A 21,522-nucleotide genomic window follows, 5' to 3' on the forward strand; every position below is an offset into this window, starting at 1 on the left:
CTGGGAGGGGAACGAAAGCCCCCAGATGGACGGGTAGCGATGGGCCGCTCCTTCTTCCAGCTCCGGTTGCCGGCTGGAAACAAGGGGGGAGATGAAGGGGTTGGAGTCGGGGGAAGGAAGAGGATTTTTTAATCCTATAATTTGACCTGCTTGTTAGCGAATAATTCGATAATCCCTGAGCCGGGGGGAAGCGCGGCCGAGCTCGGGAGCAGCACTGCGAGGTGAGCGCCTGGGTCTGGCCGAGGGGGGAGAAGCCGAAGGGGGGAGACCCCCGTGGGGCCGCTCCCGTCCCCGTGGGGCCCCTTGGCGGTGGGAGCCCGGGGGCCAGGAGGCCGGAGCGGGGGGCTCGCTGCCTCCAGGGGGGCCGAGGCCAGGCCCTGGCCGCCCCCCGTGCCCGCGAACCGGTCGAGGCCCCCCCCCCCCCGGCCCCGGGGCGAGCCGCCCTGTGGGCTCCCCGCTGCCGGGGCCGCAGCTGGCCCACGGTGGCTACAATAAGGCGCTTTTGGCTTCCTCCCGCTGCTCGCCGCCCGGCTAATCTCTTGTCTCGACTCCTCGGCCCGGCGGCTCTCCCGCCGCCCCCCTCCTCCGGCCGGGTTCCCTCAGCCCCGGACCCCGGGGGCGCTGCCCCGCTCCCCCGCCCCCAGGCCCTGCCCCGTCGCGGGCGAAGCCCCCCGAGGCCCGGACCCGGCCCGAATCCGTGCGCGCCCTCCCCACCCCGCACTACATTTCCCGTCGTGCCCCGCGGCCGCCGCCCCCCCGGACTCGCTTTCCCAGCCTGCCCCGCGGCGCGGGCGGGGGCGGGGCGGGGCGCGCCGGTCACGTGACGCGGGGTACATAAGGGGCGGCGCAGCGCTCGCGGCCCCATTGTTGTCGGCGAGCGGCGGCGGGGCGGGTCCGCGCGGCCCCAGCCCCAGCGCGCGCCCAGGCGCCCCCCGGGAGCCGCCCCCGCCCCGCCCGGCCCCGCCCCGCCCGGGGGCACCGGTGAGTGGGGGGGGGCTATAGGGGATGGGGGAGAGCTATAGGGGGTGGGGGAGCTATAAGGGATTGGGGGGGCTATGGGGGATGGGGGGCCTGTAGGGGATGAGGGGGAGCTATAGGGGATGGGGGGCTATAGGGGATGGAGAACCTATAGGGGATGGGGGGGCTTACAGCTGGGGGAGCTATAGGGGATGGGGGAGCTATAGGAGATGGGAGGCCTATAGGGGATGAGGGGGGAGCTATAGGAGATGGGGGGCCTATAGGGGATTGGGTGGAGCTATAGGGGATGGAGAACCTATAGGGGATGGGGGGCGCTTGCAGCTGGGAGAGCTATAGGGGATGGGGGGACATTTTCCACCTGGGGGGCCTCTAGAGGATGCAGGGGCCTATAGGGGATGGGGGACCCTTACAGCTGGGGGAGCTATAAGGGATGGAGGGCCCTGTAGGGGATGGGGGGGCCCTTACAGCTGGGGGGGGCATATAAGGGATGGGGGGGCCTATAGGGGATGGGGGGCCTTTTCTAGCTAGGGTGCCTATAGAGGATGCAGGGGCCTGTAGGGGATGAGCGGGGCTTACAGCTGGGGGGCATATAAGGGAGGGGGGGCCTTTTCCAGCTGAGGGGCGTATAGAGGATGGGAGTGCTTTACAGCTGGAGAGGTCTATAGGGGATGGGGGGCTTTTCTAGCTAGGGGGCCTATAGGGGATATGGGGGCCTTTTCTAGCTGGGGGGCCTATAGAGGATGCAGGGGCCTATAGGGCATGTGGGGGCCTTACAGCTGGGGGGCCTATAGGGAATGGGGGGTCTTTTCCAGCTGGGGGACCTATAAAGGATGCAGGGCCCTATAGGGGATGGGGGGAGTCTTTTCTAGCTGGGGGGCCTGTAGGGCATGTGGGATGCCTATAGGGGCGTGAGGGCCTTTTCCAGCTGGTGGGGGCTATAGAGGATGTGGGGGGTCCTTATAGCAGGGGAGGCTATAGGGCATGCGTGGGCATTTTCTGGCTGGGGGGAGGGGGGACTATAGAGGATGTAGGGGCCTATAGGGGGTGTGGGCCCCCCTTCCAGCTGGAGGACCTATAGGGGATACGGGGGACCCTTACAGCTGCAGGCTTATAGCAGATGCAGGGGCCTATAAGGGCTGGAGGACCTATAGAGGCTGTGGGGGACCCTTAGAGCTGCGGGAATATAGGGGCCCTTACTGGAGCCCTATGGAGGACGTAGGGGGGCCTTTGCCGCTGAGGCTCTGCCCTCTCCCGTGTTTTGGGGTCTGTAGGGGCATGGGACGCCCTTATGTGGGGGCGCGTATAGGGGAGGTGGGGGGGGCTGTGAGGGATCTGGGGGGCTGAGGGTCCCTATGGAGGACGTGGGGGGCCCTCATAGCTGCTTCATCCTCTCGGCACCTATAGGGGATGTGGGGGGCCGTTGCGGGGGTCCCCGCGAAGCCGGGGGGGGTGGGGAGGAGCCGGCGGGAGCTGGGCCGGAGGAGGAGCCGCGGGGGAGGGCCGGGGCAAGCCCCCCTGGCGCTGGGACCCCCCGGCCGCGGCGGGGACGGTGCCCCCGCGGCCCCGGGTCTGGGCGGGAGCGGAGCCCACCCGGGCGCTCTGCAGGCCCACGAGCTCGGGCGCTGCGTGGTCTCCTCGTGGCCGGGACCAGCTGCCCCCAGCCGGCCCTGGCCACTGTCCGGAGGGGGCCCGGGAGCCACGCGTCAGCCGGCGCCTGAGGCCTTGCCGCCCTCACCTGGGTGAGAAGGGCAGCCGGGAGCCGAGGGTTCAGCTCGGCAACCCCACGCTCGCCCTCGGGAGGAGCTGGGCCAGTAGGACGACCACAGCGACCTTCTACTGCCCTCACCCTCGCCTTCGGGGTCTCCCTCACCCTCGCCTTCGGGGTCTCCCTCACCTTCGGGGTCTCCATTGCCCTCATTCTTTGAGGTCTCCCTTGGCCTTGCTTTGAGGTCTCCTTCACCTTCAGAGCCTCCCTTGGCTTCGCCTCCAAGGTCTCCCTCACCTCCAAGGTCTCCCTCACCTCCAAGGTCTCCCTTGCTTTTGCCTGCAGGGTCTCCCTTGCCCTCACCTTTGAGGTCTCCCTCACCTTCAGAGTCTCCCTTGGCTTCGCCTTCGAGGTCTCCCTCACCCTCACCTTCAAGGTCTCCCTTACCTTCGAGGTCTCCCTTGCCTTCACCTTCAAGGTCTCCCTCACCCTCGCTTCCAAGGTCTCCCTCACTTCCAAGGTCTCCCTCACCCTGACCTTCAGGGTCTGCCTCGCCTTCAGAGTCTCCCTCACCCTCACCTCCAAGGTCTCCCTTACCCTGACCTTCAGGGTCTCCCATGCCCTCACCTCCAAGGTCTCCCTCGCCTTCGAGGTCTCCCTCACCCTTGCCTTCAGGGTCTCCCTTGCCTTCAGGGCCTCCCTCACCCTCACCTCCAAGGTCTCCCTCACCCTGACCTTCAGGGTCTCCCTCACCTTCAGGGTCTCCCATGCCCTCGCCTCCAAGGTCTCCCTCACCCTCGCCTTCAGGGTCTCCCTCGCCTTCAGGGTCTCTGATCCAGGTGTTCTGCGCAGCCACCCCGCGCCACGTGGGGCGGACCCCCCTTTCTGACTCCCTCCTGGTGACGGGCAAAGGAACCGAGTGGGGTTTTTCGGGGACCGGCCCCTTCTGTCGCACCCACCCGCCCCTCCCCAGGAGGTCGGGCAGCGGCGGGGGAGGGTCTGCCCCCCTCCAGCCCGCGCGCGGCGCCGATTCGGGGCTCTGGGACAACCCGCGCCCATCGCTACCCATCGTCGCGCTGGTTGCGTAAGCGCAGGCTCCGGCGCCGGCAGTGCTCGAGCCGTGGGAGCTGTAGCCTAGATTTGCTCGTTAGCCGCCTTCGTTAGCGGCAGCGTAGAAGAGGAAACCAAATCTTCTGCCGTTTGTCTTAAAAACCCAACGCCGGTCGCTCGCTGACGCGCTGGCGGTGTAAGGACCGACCCAGGCTGAACTCGGATCTCCGGCGTGCCGACCGGCCGCAGCGTCCCTGAAACGCAGCCCAGCGAATCCATCAACCTTCTGGCTGCAGAGGCCAACGGCCGAATCCTTTGGGAAAGCCTCCGACGGCTAATTTGTAAACGAGCCGAACTGTTGAACTCCTCACGGTGGCCGAGCGGCCGTCCCGACCGTCCCGGCGGGGTGGAAATTATTTAATCTTGTTCCTGGGCTCGTCGATACGAGCTTCTGCCCTAATTCCTGCCCCGGGATCACGCCTGGATTTGAGGGGCCGCGGGCAGGGAGCGGCGCGCTCCACACCGGCGCCGAGCGGGTGGAGGTGCCCCCGGACCCGACCGTTTTTGCCGGCTCCTGGTTTAATTCTGCAGTGATTATTGAGCGTGAGCTTAATTTTTTTCCCCTCGGAGGGGGGTTTACGTGCTCCACTGTGTCCGGCCACGTGCTCGAGCGTGCCGCCCCCTTCCCAAGCGGTGCCGGACCCTTCCCAAGCGGTGCCGGACCCTTCCCAAGCGGTGCCAAACCTGAACCGAAGCCCTTCCGCCACCCCGGGGGTGCCGCGGGGGCTCCCCGTCCCGTCGGCCATCCCTGAGGAGGTGAGCTGCTTTCTTTGCTCTTCGGAGGAAGCGCGGGGCGAGGGCTCAGGTTCCCCGTGGGTTTCTTCTTGCTCCCCCTCGGCGATAAACGCTTTGCCGTACGACCCGGGGGGGCGGGGGGCTTCGGGGTGATGGTGGGAGCTGGTTTTCTGCTTACTGGGGAGCGCCGAGGGCTGTTTTATTCTGCACGACCGCAAAGCTACGGGGCTGTGGCCGCTTTCGGGGCCGGCGGCGAGCGGGGGGTGCTCGGCGCCTCGGCGTGCTCCCCCCCCGCCCCAGCGTCACGGCGTGATGCTCTGCAGCGATGCTGCCGTGTCATCGCCAGCCCTGCTAATCCTGCTGCATAATTGGTAACGAGGGAGAGAGCCGAGCTGGGGGGCGAGCGCCGGAGGGGAAGCCCCTTTTTGGGTGGGTTTCAGCCGGAGGTGAGACGTTTTCCTCTTGAAATCGCTGCCGCGAGCCGTCCGTATCGCGGGGGGCGGCGGGGGGGGATACGAAATCGCAGCCTGGCTCCTTCCAGCCGCCGGCTCTGCCTTCGCGCTCCAGCGTCGCCTTCCCGGGAGACGCCGAGCGCTGCAACGGAATAAAATGGGCTCCTTCGGTTATTCCTCGATTATATTTTTTCTGGTTTTATCCTGCGTGCCGTGATCCAGTCTTAAATACGCCCGCTATCAAGCAGGACGGGGTTGGGATGCTTCTCCGATGCCCAGCTGCTGCTTAGCCCGGGGCTCTCTCCCTGTGTATATATATATATATATATTTATTTTCTTCTTTCTTGCATATCATTGCCACCTTCTCCTCATCCGGCTGCTGAAATAATCCCGCGTCCCCGTATTTGACACCTCTGATACCTCGAAACCCCGGGAGGCTTTGTCAGGATCCGCTCTTGGCTCTTGCTTTTGACAGGAAGCTTACTGAAACCGGCCTCCCCCCAAAAATCGATGCTGGAGGGATGCGATTAAAGCAGGTTGTAGAGGGGAGTCAATCCGAGGAGGAAATCCGGAGCATCTCCCACGTTACTCGGTCCTGGAGCCCTTGATCCATGCGGGATTTTTGGGAGCCATCACAAAATCCAGAGGATCACCAAATCTGCAGGATGCTCCGAGGGTCCGGCCTGGTAATTCCTAATTCCTAATTACTCTGAATATCTGGAAATAAAAGCGCTCATCGCTCCAGAATTGCCGTTTCGGTCTCCGCCTGGACAAGCTGCGATGGAGGAGCAGCCCGGCAGCGCGTCCGACGCGGATGGAGGATCATCGGAGGCGATGCCGGAGTCGCGGGAGGCGAAACGAAACTCGTTGGCAGGACCCGGACCGAGGGCGGCGGATCCATCGGCAAACGAGCTTCGGGGACCACGGAGCATCCCTCGCCCAGAGACGTTCCCGCCCTTCCTCCTCTCCCGAAATCTGGGAAGCAGCAAACCAGGAGCATGGCTTTTCTGGCGGCACGGCAGCGTTAATTACTCGTTCATCGGCCTCGGCTGAGCTTCGAGCCGGCAGGTTTTCCCGGTCGGATCTTGGAGCCCCGTGGCTGAAGCGGCTCTGTCTCCGGCGACTCTTTGTGTCCGCGACCACGCGAGTCCCGGCTCTGTCTCCTGAACCTCTCCCCGCTCCCAAAGGCAATTCCAGCAACGGCTGACATGGAAAAAATGAATATTTTTACTTGAGCTCCTTTTGGCGTGGTTTAATAGCGGAAAGGAGGGGAACGGGGGTCGCGTGGCCCCTTCCTCGCAGCTTTTGAGTCAAGTTTTTTCTTTCCCCATCCCAAATCCCCTCCTCGGGGCTTTATCTCCATTTAAAAACCGAACAAAACCTGCAAACGGTTTATTTTCATTTCCCCCCCCTCCCGCTCTGACTCTTGCCACCGTCGTTAATAGATTTATTGCATCGTTTTTTTTCCCTGGCTGTGTATTTGGTTCAGGAGGTGAGGGAGGAGGAGGGCCTTTCCCTGCGGGATGAGGCCGGGATGAGCAGCCCTGCCGTAGGGAGGACGCCGGCTCTTTCCCCTCTTTCTCCTTAAACCTTCGCTTAAGCCAAACCTCGGCCTCGGGGCCAAAAATCCTCACCCTGCTGCAGAGCAGAGTCCAGCGCGAAGGCGAGGGTCTCCCATCCCGGCTCGGGGCTGGGTCCCGGGGGCTTCTGAGCCGCCGCGCTCGCCTCTGCGCCCCGCCTGTTTTCAAAAGTGGTTTGTTTTGGTTTTTTTTTTTTTCCAAAAAAACAGGTAATTTGAATTAATTTGGCCTTTGCATCACGTGGGGGCAGCTGCCGCCGCGCCGATGGAGGAGGAGGAAGAGGAGGAGGAGGAGGAGGAGGAAGAAGAAGAGGCTGCCCGCGCGGGCAGGGGAGCTTCTACCATGGAGAACTGCGATGAAAACTTCATTTTCCAGCTCATTTTCCCTGCGGCGTCTCCCCAAGCTCCTCGCCGCTCCCGCCTCCGCGTCCTCGGCCCCCGCCGTCCCTCGCGGCAGCACCCCGGGGTGGGTGCCCGCCTTGCCGCCCTTGGCTGCTTTTCCCCCAGCGCGGCGAGTTGGTCCTTTCTAAGAAACGCAATGAATAGGACCCACAGAATCATTTAGGTTGAAGAAGACCCCTAAGACCATCGAGTGCAACATCTCCCGACGGCTCCATCCCGGGAAGGATCCGGGCTCCATCCCCAGCCGGAGTTTGATGCCGCAGGTGGGGGTGTCCACCTGGGCGCCGTCGCTGATTTTCCTCGCTGGAAGCGCCCGAGGGAGAGGGTTTTGAGATGATATTTTGAAGATTTGCTTTGGAGGGAAGGGGAAGAACCACAGAGGCTCTCCTCGGTCGTTATCTCCTTCCTAAACCGAGGCCAACGAAGGCGGCAGCCCAGCCAGGTCCGATCACCAGCGAGCCCCGGCTGAGCCCCCGCGACGAGCATGGCCACGCAGGCAGCACCCACGGGAGCCCGGCCAGGGACCGGGGACCCCCCTGGACACGGAGACGGGGCCGTTTTGGGGCGATGGAGGTGGTAAAATAAGGAGGGGAGGGGCTGGGGACGCGGTGCTGGGCTCAGTGGGGCAGCAACGCTCGAGCAGGGGTTTTCTGCCTCCGCTTTTCCCCTTGGATCGTGCGTGGGATCGGTGGCATTAAATCAGCTCCTTCCTTGGGCTGGCGCTTAGGCTGGCTCAGCAGCTGCTTTTGCCCCCGCCTTTAGCAACAGAATTAAGCGCTTTACCTACAAAAAAATACCCCCAAAAGCCGTATTTAAACCCAAGCCGTGGCACCTGTGGGCTGGGAAATCGCACCCCGCTCGGGGGCTTCACCCCCGGCCCCGGTGCCGCTGCGGCTTCGGCACCGCTGCATCCTTTTTGGGGGAGAAGATGGGCGCCGGCGTTGCCTTTTTGGCTTTAAAGATGCCGGAGGCGATGCAGAGCTCATCCCTGAGCTTGACCCGGGGGCGGGCAGTGCCTCCCGCTGCCCGTTGGCCCCCGAATCGCATCCGAAGACCCTCCGATCCCCTCCCGAGGCCGCGTATCCCGGGGTGCCGCAGGGATGCCGTTGGCTGACATGCTTCTTTTCGAAGCCGGTTGTTCCGTTGCCATGAGAACGGTGGTTGGAGCGGAGGGAACACAAAGCGGAGAGGAGATGGCACAACCGGGTGGGTGCTGGGCTCCCGGGGGGCTTCCCGCTCCAGCCGGGCCCTGGGGACGGGGACGGGGACGTGCCCTGGGCTCGCTTCGAAAGCCGCCGGTGTTGCGATGACCCGAAAGCATCGGGAGGACTAGGAACAACGCTCACTGCTCTTCCCACGGGAGGGTCGGCTCCCAAAAATTCCTCGCCCAAGCTGGAGCCGAGCATTTCCCAGCTTCCCGTGGGCAAGCCGCCTTTTTGGAGCACGTAGGCATTAATGCGGGGGCAGGAAAATGCCGGAGACTCTCCCAGCAAAACGCTAGGAGGGCTTTTGCCCTCCCTACGGCTGGGATGGAGCCGCCGATCCGGCATCGGCGATGGACGGGTAACCCCCGGCGCGTCCCGAGAGCGTCCCAAGCTGTGAGGTTAGCAGGAGTGCCGAGCCGCCGGCCAAGGTTATTTCACGGGTGAAGCGCGCGGCGCGAGCTCCTTTCTTTATAAAAGCGGCGTCTGCTTTTGCTTGGGGGGAATTTGGTTCCGAATCGGGTTAGAACAGATTTCGGTTGGAAGGGAGCAGCCGTCGCCCTGCCCAAGCGCCTGACCCCGCCGGGGCTGCCCCAAAATTGAAGGATGCCATTAAATAATATTAAACAACGGCACGCAGCTCCCTCCCGCAGACCAGACGCGGGGAGGACGGGCTCTCCTCGGAGAACTGCGGCAGCGCGTCTGGGATCGGAGGCTTTATCCGGGCTGGGGAGGGCAAGGATGGGGAGAGCTGCTCGTAAGAGCCGGGGAAATCTTTCCTGGTTATCCTGAGCGATGCTGGCTTATCCGAAATGCTGTTATGGCTTCTTGCCTTCGCAGGGACGCGGTGAGCTCGCCGGCAGCTCCGGGGGCCGGCGCCGGAGAGCTGGTGGCAAAGAGCCCCCCCCTTGCCACCCGCCAGCTCTCCATGCGAACCGCGGCCAAATGGATGCGATCGCGAGCGCCGGCCTCAAGAGGAAATTTGAGGATGCGGACGTGGGCTCGCCAGGCTCCAACTCAGACGACGAAATCTCCAACAGCGACAGCGCCGATAGCTGCGACAGCGTCAACCCCTCCAGCTCCACCGGCTTCATACGTGAGTGAGCGGGGACGGTCGCCGTCCGTGCTCCCGGCCTCCGAGCGCCTCTGCCATCGAGCACCAGGCGCCTGGACGCGGGGCTGGCTCCGCTCTTCCCCTCTTCACCCCTGATCACCGCGCTGGGGCGATGAGCAGCGACCTGCTCGCCTGTCCACGGGGACGGGTTGCGTCAGACCCTGGGGAATTTCAAATATTACGCCCCAAGGCGGTTCCCCAAGGGCCATTTTGGACCTTTTGTATCCCGCTCCCGGCATTCGCCCCCACTCAGCTGTTTCGGTGGCTGAACGGGGCGATGGTGGCGTAGGGGTGTGGGGGATAACGGGATTGGTCTCGGTGGCATCGGAGGGAAGAGCGCAGCCCGTGCGGACGCGGCCGTCGCCCAAAGCCAGGGCCAGCAGCACAAGCTCCTGCTCCTGGGAGCAGAGAAGTCGCTTCCCAGTGGGGTGGGAGCCCTTCGTGGGACCCCCACGGGGATTTTTTGCTCCTAACAGCCCCTCTCCGCCTTCCCTCCCTGCAGCCACCTCCATCCTGAAGCGGCAGAAGCAGCTTCGCAGGAAGAATGTCCGCTTCGACCAAGTGACCGTCTACTACTTCGCCCGACGCCAGGGCTTCACCAGCGTCCCCAGCCAGGGCGGCAGCTCCCTGGGCATGGCCCAACGCCACAACTCCGTCCGCCGCTACACGCTCTGCGAGTTCGCCCAGGAGCAGGAGGTGAATCACCGGGAGATCCTACGGGAGCACCTCAAGGAAGAGAAACTCCACGCCAAGAAAATGAAGGTATTGCCGGGGAAGCGGGGTGTCGCTGGTGAAATCCGGGTGATGTCGCAGCCGGGGAACACCTCGCTGAGCTCTGGTGGAGCTTGACCATAAGCCAGGTCGGAGGAGACAGATCCAGGCTGCCATTTCACATCGGCTGGGGGGGTTTAACGCTGATAAACTCTTCCTTTTTCTTTTTTTTTACCTCTTTTTTGTGGCGATGCTGTGCCTGCGCGCGGGGCCGGCCGGGCAGCATCAACCTGTGCTGGGTTCAGAGCTGTCGGCCAAAGCGCGCCAGGTCTGTGCCGGTAGAAATTCCAGTCTGGGAGGAGGCAGCTGGGCTGCGTCAGGGGAAGGTGGGGATCTGGGGCGGCTCTGCCGGTTCTCCACCCCATCCCGGGCCGGGTCCGTGCCCTCGGGCCGTGCCCGGAGCCTGGGCTCTGCTCAGTGGGGCAGCGCAGAGCCTCTGATCCGGCTCCCGCTGCCGTGACAGCCTGCTTCGGGCAACGGGACGCACACCCAGCCTGCCGCCTCTTTATTTTTTAAATTTTTTTTTTACACATAGGCTTTCCCACCAGCTCCTCAGGAGGCCATGGACCTCGCCATCCGCTGCCGCCACGTGTGCTGGCTTTCAGGGGGCTGGGGACCCCCCCCCCGGGCCTCAGCGCCAACATTTGGGGGTCTTTCAGTGCGTGGGGAGGTTGAAGGACCAGAGCAGGGAGGCGGCGGCGCGTTGCAGGATCCGGCTCCGGCCCCTCCGGTGCTTTGAAACCTCGTTTTCCCCAGGGACGAGGGCTGGGGGATGCTCCGCTGCCACCGCTGCTCTCCCGGGACCCGGGGATTTTAAGCAGCAGCGACCTCCTTTTATCTCACTATTTGCAGGGCGCCGTAGCGGAGGGAAGATGGAAAAGGGATTCTCTGCTCGGAATTCAGTTATTATTTAATTTTTTCCCCCCTCCCTTCTCCTATAAACTGCCGCGAGCGCGCCCGCGGTGCGGCTGGGGGGGAATGGCACAGGGACGGCTCTGTGCGGGGCTCGGCGCCGTGCCAGGCCCTGCTCGGCGCTGGGGGGCAAGGGAAGGCTCTGAGCCAGGCGGTGGGGTGGTCGGCAGGGGAACCAGGAGCCGGATGGACGGACGGACGGACGGACGGACGGACATCCTCCATCCTGCCTCACGGCTGGGGTTCGGCGTCCCCCCCCGGGTGGGCGCTGACTCTGCCCCGCCGCCCCGCAGCTCACCAAGAACGGCACGGTGGAGTCGGAGGAGGCGGACGGCCTGACGCTGGAGGACGTATCGGACGACGACATCGACGTGGAGAACGTGGAGGTGGATGACTATTTCTTCCTGCAGCCGCTGCCCACCAAACGCCGCCGAGCTCTGCTGCGAGCCTCCGGCGTTCACCGCATCGACGCCGAGGAGAAGCAGGAGCTGCGGGCCATCCGCCTGTCCCGGGAGGAGTGCGGCTGCGACTGCCGCCTCTACTGCGACCCCGAGGCCTGCGCCTGCAGCCAGGCGGGGATTAAATGCCAGGTGAGTCGGGGAAGGAGATGCCGGCGGTGAAACCGGGTCCTGGTGCCGACACGCTCTCCTTGGGTGCCGGCTGTTCCTGGAGGGGCCAGGGTGCAGCTCCAGCTTGTTTTGGGGACACCTCACAGGGGAAAAAACTCCCCCCAGCACCAAATTCCCGAGGTCAGGCAGCGCCGGGATGGATTTTAGGCTCTGGGGAGGGATCCTCTGGGATCCTGGAGCTGCCACGTCTCCGTCTCCCTGCCAGGTGGATCGCATGTCCTTCCCCTGCGGCTGCTCCCGGGACGGCTGCGGTAACATGGCCGGTCGGATCGAATTCAATCCCATCCGGGTGCGGACTCACTACCTCCACACCATCATGAAGCTGGAGCTGGAGAACAAGCGTCAGGGCGGGCGGCCACCGGCGCCGGAGGAGGAGGCAGCTGCCGCTCACGGCTCCGCCAGCGACTGGCTGGGGCCGCAGCCAGCCGAAACGCAGGACTTCCAGGAGTTCATGGCGGAGAACGAGACGGCCGTCATGCACCTGCAAACGGCGGAGGAGTTGGAGAGGCTGAAGGCTGAGGAAGACTCCAGCAACAGCTCTGGTGTGGAAAGCTTGGGCGTTTGCATCCTGGAGGAGCCCCTGGCCGTGCCGGAGGGTTTGTGCCCGGGTCTCGCCGCCCCCATCCTCATCCAAGCCCAGTTACCTCCGGGCTCCTCCGTCCTCTGCTTCGCCGACGGCTCAGAGCAGGCGGCCTCGGCGGCGGGCGACCAGCCCTACTTGAACGATGGGCCCGTGGTCTACTACCAGGTGGAGCAGAGGCCGGCACTGGGCGCCAAGGGCGAGAGCAGCCCGGCGGAGCCACCGGCGCCGTCCTCCTGCCCGGGCGAGAAGGACCTCGGCGTCCTCCCCGGCCCTGTGGTGACTTGCAGCCGAGCCGCCGCCGCTGCGAGCAAGGGGGAAGCCTCCAAAAATCCTCCCTCGTCCCCGGAGGCCGCGCCGTCCTCCGAGGGCTGCCGAGCGGCCGCCGCTCCCCGCTGCCCGCGCTCCCCATCGCACGGGCCACCGGAGCAAGCCCTGGAGCGGGTGCGCGAGCCGCCCTCCGCCGAGGAGCGCTCGCCAGGGCCCGTCCTGCCCGTGTGAGCGGCCCTGTCCCCCCCTCGGCGCTCCTTTATTTATTGACAATAATATTTTACGGACCAGCAGCGGCCGCGGGTGGTTATTTAATTGCGGGGAGGGGGGTGGGGGAGAGCGGGGGCTGCTTTGTACAGAGGATTTTGAACGGCTGCCCCTCGCCCGGTGCCAGGAGCCTTTCGCTTGCCCGGCAGAGACGGTTTTCGCGGCTTGGCCGATGCCGGCGGCCGCTCGGTTGCCACCCGCACCGGGACACCTGGAGCCTCCTGCTTCCCACGGCAGCTCCTTCCCGTCCTCCTGCCCGCCCCCACAGCCCCCACCCTCCAGGGAGACCTCTGCCCTCTTTGGTTTTTAACGAAAAAAGACCTTTTTTCCTTTTTTTTTTTTTCCCCTTTAATGAACGTTTACCGGGCTGTGTCACAGCCCAGCGCCTCCGAGTGCTGCTCCAGCCCCTTCCCTACGGCCCCCGCAGCCGGCCCGAGGGGCCGGGATGGGTCGGGAAGGACCCGGAGCCAGTGCGGAGGCTCCGATTGCACAAGAGGGGCGAGACTGCAGCCCCGCAAACCCTCCTAGAAAATCGGGGGGGGGGGGGGGTTTAACCACCTGGAGTTGAAGAGTTCAATCCCTTTGCGGCCACGGCACGGCCATGACAGAGAACCGTGTCCGTCCGTCTGTCCCCATGCTCCACACCGGCCTCGAGGACCGGCTGCGTCCCCCGGCTGGGCGGTAAAAGCACTTTGCACCCTCCCGGCCGCCCCCAGCGCCGGGCCGGGGCCCCCCCTTTGCCGCCTGCCGAAAGCGGCCCCATGGAAGGGCCGGGGGACAGGACCGGGGCGGGGGGCTCGGCTCCGAGCTCCCCTTCCCTCCGGCCGAGGGGAAGCATCTCCCCTCCGTCCCCCATCGCTTACCAGACTCCGGCTGAGCAAATCCCATCTTTTTTAAGGAGAGAAGCGAGCCGATACGGCCCCGCGGCTGCCGCCCTCCCTTCCCCTTGGAAAACCACCCCGGAGCTGCTCACAGGGGACGCTGCTCCCCAGGGAAACGTCCCGGCTGGAGAGCAGGGAAATTTTGGGAGGGAAAATCCACCGTCCGATGAAGTGCTTTAATTATTTTGGGGGGTTTGGTGCAGTTTAAGGCTTTTCTTGTGCTCCTGGGGTCGCCTCCCGCTGCCGAAAGGGGTCGAAAGCCCCTTCGCTGCTCCCGCCGCCTCGGCTGAGCGGTTCCAACCGAGCCTTAGCCTGGCAGAGCGGCTCGTGCCCCCCGGCACCGAGCCCCCGGGGACGCTGTCCCCTTCTCCCGGGGCAGAGCGGAGGGGAAGGGGCTGGTTGCCAAACCCGGGGGGCTCGGCACACGCCACCCGGCACGCAAGGGCTAAATTCGGGAGGAGCCAAGCCTTACCCTTCGTCGGGCGCTTCGCCGCCGGCGTCCTGCGTCCCTTCCCAGCAGGGAGCTGCCACCATGCCGGCACCGCTTTGGCCGTGGGGGGGTTTTCTTTTTTCCAGCTCCCGCGCGGAACAGAGCAACTCCGAGCTGCAAAAATGGAGCAAACGGTGACACTCGAATGGGTTAAAGTCTTGGTTTTTTTTTTCCCCCCTTTTTCGTTTGCATCCCGGCCTTTGGCCACCACAGGACCCGCTTGGGCCGGGCTGTGGCTCGTTAGGCGACTCGTTAGGCGAGCCCGGAGGCTCCACAACAGAATGAATCCTAAGACGCTGGTTAGGATGGGTGCTTTCACACTAAGCAAAGAACTAATAGGATTTATTCTATTTTTACAAAGATAACTATGCTGTTAATAGTGCAATGCAAGCGCATTTCTGCCTTTTATTATTCTTCTTTTTCCTTTGGTTCGGTTTAAACCTACTCACCGACACTAACGCTGGTCCCGCGCTGGCTCCTGCTCGATTCGTCGCCGTGTAAGAAACCAACCAGCCCAGCTCCTCTCCGGTGCTACCGAGCTGCGGCGGGGGCCGTGGCACGGCTGCGCTCCGGGCGGCCGCCGGCTCCTCGGCCTGTTTAAACAGTGACTCTGCGCCTCCTCAACCTCCCCGTCTCACACTGCCTACAGGTGGCTTTTTTATTTTTAATTTTCCAGTGTGAATCCAAAGCTTGTCCTCCGCATATTTTTTTTTTTTTCCCCCTCCCGGCCTTTTCTGTTCTTTTCATGGTGATAATGCTGTATTTAAAGAGAATATTTAAGTGTAAAAATAAAAGAAATGCTCAAACTTGCATGGCGAGTTGCATTTGCAAGGGGGTCGAACCCACCGCCGGGAATTCCTCTTGGCAGGGGGCTCAGATTCCTGCAAAAATAGGGAGGGCGGGGGGGGGGGGAAGGGTTTTCTTCTTCCAGAGGTGAGGGAGGAGCACGGAGCCGGCCTGGCGCACCCAAATACTGCTTAAAGGCGGCAGTTTTCCAGGTGTTGGCGTGCCCCGGCCGCCGGCGCAGGGGGGACAGGGGGTATTTTGCGGCGCGGGAGGGAGGTAGGGGCCTCCAGAGAGACGCTGGAGCCGCTGGCTTGCTTTTGTCTTTAATAAAACACTTCAAGTTGGTTTGAATTCACTCGACAGCCGGACGTTTCTCATGCAGCGACGGGACGAGGTGAGACACGGTGGGTTCGAACCCCGTAACGCAGCGGGGAGCTGCCACTCGAGCCCCCGCCGCTGCCGGGCAGAAAGCGCAGGGCTAAGATCCCGTTAGGCAGAACTCGAGGAACCGGCGCGGCGCTGCCTTCCTAACCCCGCTTGGGTCGGCAGCGGCGTTTCCAGCCCCGGCCTCCTCCCTCCATCAACCAGGGGCCGAGATCGGGAGGCAGCCGCAGCCGAACAAAAGCACGGGGAAGCCCCCCCGAGGCTCCCGCTAAGGTCGCGTGCGGATTTGGGATCTTTTCTTAACCTCTCAGGGAGATTTTTATATTTAAGACTGCTCAGTGGAGTAAAGAAACTAAGTGAAACTCTCCGCACGAGGCACAGAGCAGCAAAACCCAAGCTGAACGGAGCTCGCCACTACAAGACGCTAAGGGAAGTGTCCACAGGCAGCGGAGACGCTCGCTCTCCGCTCCCGCCGGTAAAGTGACGCAGTTTAAGAGCCGTGACAGCGAAGCCGCCTTCCCCGGACGCTGATGGAGGGAAGGCAGGGACGGGGCTCAGCCCCGCGGCCTTGCCAGCCCGCTCCGACGGCACAAAGGGGAAGAGAAGAACCGGCGCCAGCACAAACCTCCAGCGCAGGAGGGAGGGAATCGCGTCGTCGCCCCCCGCGACAGCATCGGGGCCCCTCTCGCGGCTCCGGGCTGTGGTTTCACACCACCGAAAGGCGCGGGGGTTTTGGGGTGGTTTTTGCGGCGCCAGCCTGGGAATCGCCAAGTCAGCGCGCGATGCCAGGGGTGAGGGTGCGCAGCCGGCGGCTCGGCTGTCACTCCTTGGCCCTGACGTAGTTGAGGGACAGCAAGACCATGCTGTTCGCCAGGAGCGAAGCTTCGGAAGCTGAAAAAAATATGAGAGCGGGGTCAGAGCGGCGCTGCCGCGGCCCAACCACTCCAAACGCCCTCATCCCGAGCTGCCGGTGCGGCACCAGAAGCTGCGGCGCTCCCCGGCCCCTCTCTCCGGGGGATTTTTGCTCTCCTCTGAGTCTCCCATTTCCCTCCCGCTCCTGTTTTGCTTCCCCCGGCGCTGCTGCGGGGCTCGAATCGGCCACCACGAGGTCTCTGCGGGACAGGGACACCCGGGCACGTCCCTGGAGAGAGCCGGCGCGCTCTGCCGCGTCCTCCTCTCAGGGACGAGGCCCCGGGGGATCCATGGGGCAGCCCAGAGGGGGACAAAGCCACCGTTTACCCCAAATTTCCCCCGGAGCTGACGCTCCCTGGGCCCAGAGAAACTCGAGAGGCTCCCAGGTCCCCCCTGCCCCACCAGGCAGGAGCTGCCCCTCGGCCGCCGTTACCTTGCAGCTTGCAGGAGAGCCCCAGCCACTGCTCCAGCCACGCTCTGCACTCGGACATGCCGAGATGAGTGGAGTTCAGGCCCCGGAGGTAACAAGCCTGCGGAGCAGGGGAGAGGAAAAAGATGCGGAGATGTTCAGGCACACCGGGTCACACCAAACGCCGGGGACCGCGCCGTGATCCTTCCGCGGCGTGAAGCGGGGATGAGCAATGGTGAATCGTGCCCCGTGGTGCCCCAGCGTTGTCCCGGCACGGAAAATGGGCTTAGAAAACGCCGTCCCGGAGGAGAGCGGCCGTAATTCGCCTCGCGGTGGCTCTGGAGGAACGGGCTGTGCCCCCACGCAGCTCTGCTAACGATGGGGAGGGCCGGGACGAGGCAACCCCAGGGTAAAGCAGCCGGCGCGGGGCTGGAGCAGGCGTCCTCACCGCTTTCAGCTCCTCCTCGGAGAGCTGGCCCAAGCCCAGGCGCAGCATGGCGCGGTCCAGGTGCCGGATCTCCAAGACGTGGCTCCGCAGGCGATGCCTCAGGAAAAAGGCCGGCAAGTGGGGGGTGAGAAACAGGACCCGGCTTAGGGCTCTCTGAGAGGGAAAACAAGGGCAGGGTCACCGCTGAGGGCATCCGACCCCTCCAAAAATGGTGTCCGACCCATTCAGGCACAACCTAAATCAGATAAAGCCTCTCCCATTCCAGTCAGGCCCCATATTTTGTTCCTCTCTAATTATCTGGCTAATTGTCCTGCCCACGCTGAAAGCCTGAGCAGCCCCCAGCGGCTCCCATTAAGCCCAGCTCGGCTGCCCAGCTCGGCGAGCGGAGCAGGGAGCGGGTGTTCAGAGACGGGAGCGCTGTCCTGCGCTGGATGCGGTGGCCAGGGCGAGCTCGGGTGCGTGGGACGGCTCCAATGTGGCCGATGGTCCCACCGAGCCAGGGACCTACAGCAAGGACAGACAAACAGCCTCGTGCTGGGGCTGTTTTCATGGAATCACGGAATGGTTTGGGGTGGAAGGGGTCTGGTTTTAGGGCACAACGCTCTGTTTGGGGCACGACTGAGTGGATTAGCCCCTCGGCGCTCTTCGGTAAGAGCCAGCTCTGAGCTGCCAGCAGGAGAAAAGCGGCACTCACCACATGAGACACCTGGAGCTTGTTCAGACCCAGCGGAGATCCCGAAAACAAACTTCTCACAGCATAGAGCTCAGCCACGCGCGGCTGGGAACCTCGCTGTACCTGAAAGAGCGGCGGCGTGTGTTGCTGACACCTCCCACGGGCGTCCACGGCCACCAGGCAGAGCCGAGGCGGCGGCACAGGCTGGATGGGCGATACCGGCCGCGGTGTTGACGTACCTCGGCGCAGAGCTCCTGCAGGCGTTTTTGCAGCTGCGGCTCAGGCAGGGAACGCGCTGCCAGGGCTAAACTCTCCACCACATCCGGATACGAGTCCCTCCGGATGGCATCATAGGCATCCAGGAACTCAACTTGCTGGCTGGGGGTCCAGAAGTAGCGGATCAAGAGCTGGCGTGGGAAGAAATACCTTGGAGAGAAGAAGAGACAGGGATTCAGGGAGGAAAACCGCAGGCATGAGCCAGGGCAGTCGGATTTCGTGCTGCTGGAAAGAGGCGCAAGCAACGTCCTGTGCCGGCACAGCTCATCTTGCCCCTAGGAGCTGCGGACATTTGCTCCTCCAAAGGGGCGAGGTCGGGAATCACAGAATCATGGAATCGCTTGGGTTGGAAAAGATGCTTAGATCATCGAGTCCAACCGCTAACCCAGCGCTGGCAAGGCCACCACTAAACCATGTCCCCAAGCACCACATCTCCCCGGCTTTGAAATCCCCCCAGGGATGGGGACGCAGCCCCTGCCCCGGGCAGCCTGGGCCAGGGCCTGACAGCCCTTTGGGGGAGGAGATTTCTCCCCGTACCCAACCCAAACCTGCCCTGGCGCAGCTCCAGGCCCTTCCCTCTCGTCCCAGCGCTTGTTCCTGGGGAGAGGAGCCCGACCCCGCCTGGCTCCGGCCTCCTTTCGGGTGTTGGGGGAGCGATGAGGGCTCCCCTCAGCCTCCTCCTCTCCAGGCCGAGCACCCCCAGCTCCCCCAGCCGCCCCTCACCACCCTCGGGCTCCAGCCCCTGCCCCAGCCTCGCTGCCCTGCCCTGGCCACGCTCCAGCCCCTCCGTGTCCTTCTTGTGGCCGGGGGCCCAGCACCGAGCGCGGGATTCGAGGGGCGGCCTCGCCAGTGCCCAGCACAGGGGGACGATCCCTGCCCTGCTCCTCCTGGCCACACTGGTCCTGATACAAGCCAGGATGCCGCTGGCCCTCTTGGCCACCCGGGCACCCTGCTGGCTCCCACCCACCCGCTCTCCACCACCCCCCCGGGGCCGTTTCTGTTTCGCCGCCGCTCTTCCCCGCGCCTGCGGCGCTGCCTGGGGTTGTTGTGCCCCGAGTGCAGGACCCGGCCCTGAGCCTTGTTAAACCCGGGCCCAGCGACCCGGGGTGCCCGGATCCCCTTTATCGTTGGTAACGACGTGAAACGGGACTGGTCCCAGTACGGAGCCCTGGGGACACCACCGGTGCCTGTCCACCAGCAGGATTTAACCCCGTTCACCACCATCTTTGGGCCTGGCCGTCCAGCCGGTTTTTAACCCAGCGAAGCGCACGCCTGTCCAAGCCGTGAGCAGCCGGTTTCTCCAGCGGAATGCTGTGGGAAACGGTGTCACGAATGAATCAATCAGATCTGAGAAGGTAAACAACAACCACAGCCTTTCCCTCCTCCACTAAGCAGGTCACCTTGTCAGAGAAGATTTGCTCCTCCAAAGGCCGTGGCGGGCTCAGGAAGGAGCGCTCCAGGCAATCGGATCGCTGCCGTGCCCGGTCGGAGCCTCTCTGCTGCAGCCAAGGCTCAACACAACATAGAGATCTCGACGCGACACAGAGATCCCCACCCTGCGCCATTTTATGCAGCGGGGCCCTCACCCACCCGCAGAACAGGAAAGCCAGGGAGCAGAATTGAAAAATCCAGGGATTTAGCCCAGATTTAGCTCCGGCAGCAGGACAGCTGGCAGGGAGAGGGACGTACGAAGCACTACGGAGACAGCTGGGAGGGAATTGTGCAAGGAGGTTTCTCCGGCCAAGCACGCGGAGGGCTGTTCCCTGCATGCCGGGGATTATTTCTCCGCGTTAGAAGCAGGGAGCCGGGCGGGTTGCTGGCACGCAGGAGCCGGTATTGCGAAATAATCGCGGGGCTCGACAGGCTACGGGTAACTTTTTATTACAGCGAGAGGTGGAGGGAGGAAGGGAGAGCGTCTGGCTGGATTTATAACTCTAAAAAAAACCCAAATCCATGAAATTTAAGCTATCGGCATCAAGGAGCCCAAAGATCGGGGCTGTGGCCGAGCCCTGGCGGCCACCGCGACGCCGGTACTCACATCAGGACGATGACCAAGAAGTTGGCGAAGGGCGGGATGGCGATAACTCCGATGGGAATGGCCTTGATCACGTCCCTGCGAAACTGCCTCCAAAATGAGAAGAGAGAATCAGGATCTGATGCCAAACTGGTGAAATTCCCGCAAAATTAACAGCCCCGGCTCCGGCCACAGCTTCCAAACCCTGTTTTTAGGCAGGGAACGCGCCTCACCCGGAGGAGTCGGCCTCTCCGAGCCTCCGCCAAAGCCCTGCACATGAACTCAAGCCCCTTTTTGCAGAGAGGAAGCGTCCCCGGGCGCCACGGCACCGAAACACGTCCCGAGCGCGGCGCCGTACCTGCCGCAGCCTCTCCATCTCCCGGTAGGGAAGCTGCTGAACGCTCAGTCTCTGATGGGACATTTTAGATTTGATTTTTCTTATTTCTTTTACTTCCAGGAAGAGCGCTTGGATTCCTGCCGAAACAGAGAGCGCCTTCAGGTCCCCGATTCCCTGGCAAACACCTCCGCCGATGCGGTTTTTAGCCCCGGGAGGGGAACAGGCAGCGTGTTTCCAGCTGCCTCCGTTTTCCTCAGAGAAGCGGAAAAATCCCCTCCTCCCTGGAACCTACCTTTCGTGAAAGTGGCATACAGCACGTAGAAACGGGGGAAGGTCCTTTCCAGAAACCTCTCGTACCTCCCGTTGATGCGCTTCACTTTCGACGCCAGGGCGGCGAGGACGGACCTGGAACCGGCTTTCGTGGAGAGGCAGAACCCGGGCGACCTGCAGCGAAACACCCCCCCACGCCCCCCTCCTCGTTATTTTTGTCCGTGTTTTGGGGAAAAGGCTCTGAGGGAAGTGGGGGTTGGCCTGGAGGGAGGGGGGCGCTGGGCTGGGGGGGCTCTGGAAGCCCCCAGAGAGGGGACGGGGCGCTGGGAGCCCCTCCAGTGCCCAGCACGGCCCCCCCGGCCCCAGGCAGCCAGGTTCAAGGTCGGGGGCAGGGCTGGGGGACAGCGCGGGGGGAGGGGGGATCAGAAGCGGGGCGCGGGGGGGTTTGGGGGCTCCCCCGGTGCCTGGGGGGGCCGTGCTGGGCGCTGGAGGGTCACGGTGGGACGACGGGGGCGGTAATGGGGGGGACAACACCACGGTAAGTAACGGGGAGGGGGGCGGGATCGGGGGGCACCGGGGGCTGCGGGGGCACCAGGGGGGACACCGCGGGGGGGGACAAGTCCGATACCGGGGGGGGGACAAGGCCGGTAACGGGGGGCGGGGGCTGTTGCCGGTGTTTGGGGGGGTCGGGGCTGTGGCGGCCGGGGGCGATCGCTGGCACCGGCGGGGGCGGATCGGTCCCCGCTCACCTCGGGGCTCCCCGGGCGGGGCGCGGCTCCAGCGGCCCCCGGGCGCGGCTGAGGCCGGGGCCAGGCCCGGGGCCGAGGCACCAGAGCGCCCGGCGGCAGCCGGCCCTGGACAGCGCCATCTTGGCGGGGCAGCGCCGAGGCCAAAGGGCGAAGGTCACAGGGAGGGGGTGAGAGAGCGCGAGCGCGG

The 21,522-nt window shown here is 64.1% G+C and overlaps 2 protein-coding genes across 13 annotated transcripts; one reads left to right on the forward strand and one right to left on the reverse strand.

The window, feature by feature from the left end:
* Window positions 1-857: 857 nt before the first annotated feature.
* Window positions 858-14,887, forward strand: CSRNP2 (cysteine and serine rich nuclear protein 2). Of its 11 annotated transcripts, none has more exons than XM_087771531.1 (6): window positions 886-981; window positions 6,770-7,537; window positions 9,004-9,259; window positions 9,780-10,039; window positions 11,254-11,550; window positions 11,795-14,887. In XM_087771531.1, the coding sequence occupies exons 2-6, from the start codon at window positions 7,529-7,531 to the stop codon at window positions 12,668-12,670; spliced, it is 1,698 nt and encodes a 565-aa protein (XP_087627657.1). In that variant the 5' UTR covers window positions 886-981; window positions 6,770-7,528; the 3' UTR covers window positions 12,671-14,887. The 11 variants fall into 11 exon arrangements, with proteins under 11 accessions (XP_087627661.1, XP_087627657.1, XP_087627653.1 ...); XM_087771527.1 differs by lacking the exon at window positions 886-981 and adding an exon at window positions 3,442-4,549 and having other exon boundaries at window positions 5,417-7,537; XM_087771532.1 differs by lacking the exon at window positions 886-981 and adding an exon at window positions 3,442-4,549 and having other exon boundaries at window positions 5,417-7,534.
* A 286-nt stretch (window positions 14,888-15,173) lies between these two features.
* LETMD1 (LETM1 domain containing 1) lies at window positions 15,174-21,500 on the reverse strand. Of its 2 annotated transcripts, none has more exons than XM_087771539.1 (9): window positions 21,336-21,500; window positions 20,609-20,760; window positions 20,338-20,453; window positions 20,004-20,086; window positions 17,929-18,115; window positions 17,711-17,812; window positions 17,017-17,113; window positions 16,593-16,689; window positions 15,174-16,138 (listed from the first exon to the last, which is right to left on the reverse strand). In XM_087771539.1, the coding sequence occupies exons 1-9, from the start codon at window positions 21,452-21,454 to the stop codon at window positions 15,802-15,804; spliced, it is 1,290 nt and encodes a 429-aa protein (XP_087627665.1). In that variant the 5' UTR covers window positions 21,455-21,500; the 3' UTR covers window positions 15,174-15,801. The 2 variants fall into 2 exon arrangements, with proteins under 2 accessions (XP_087627665.1, XP_087627664.1); XM_087771538.1 differs by having other exon boundaries at window positions 15,928-16,138; window positions 17,017-17,169; window positions 21,336-21,493.
* Window positions 21,501-21,522: the final 22 nt, after the last annotated feature.

This window comes from Nipponia nippon, unplaced genomic scaffold, assembly GCF_047370975.1.
Source record: "Nipponia nippon isolate SJK-2023a ecotype South Korea unplaced genomic scaffold, ASM4737097v1 scaffold_35, whole genome shotgun sequence".
In the NCBI taxonomy this organism is placed as follows: Eukaryota; Metazoa; Chordata; class Aves; order Pelecaniformes; family Threskiornithidae; genus Nipponia; species Nipponia nippon.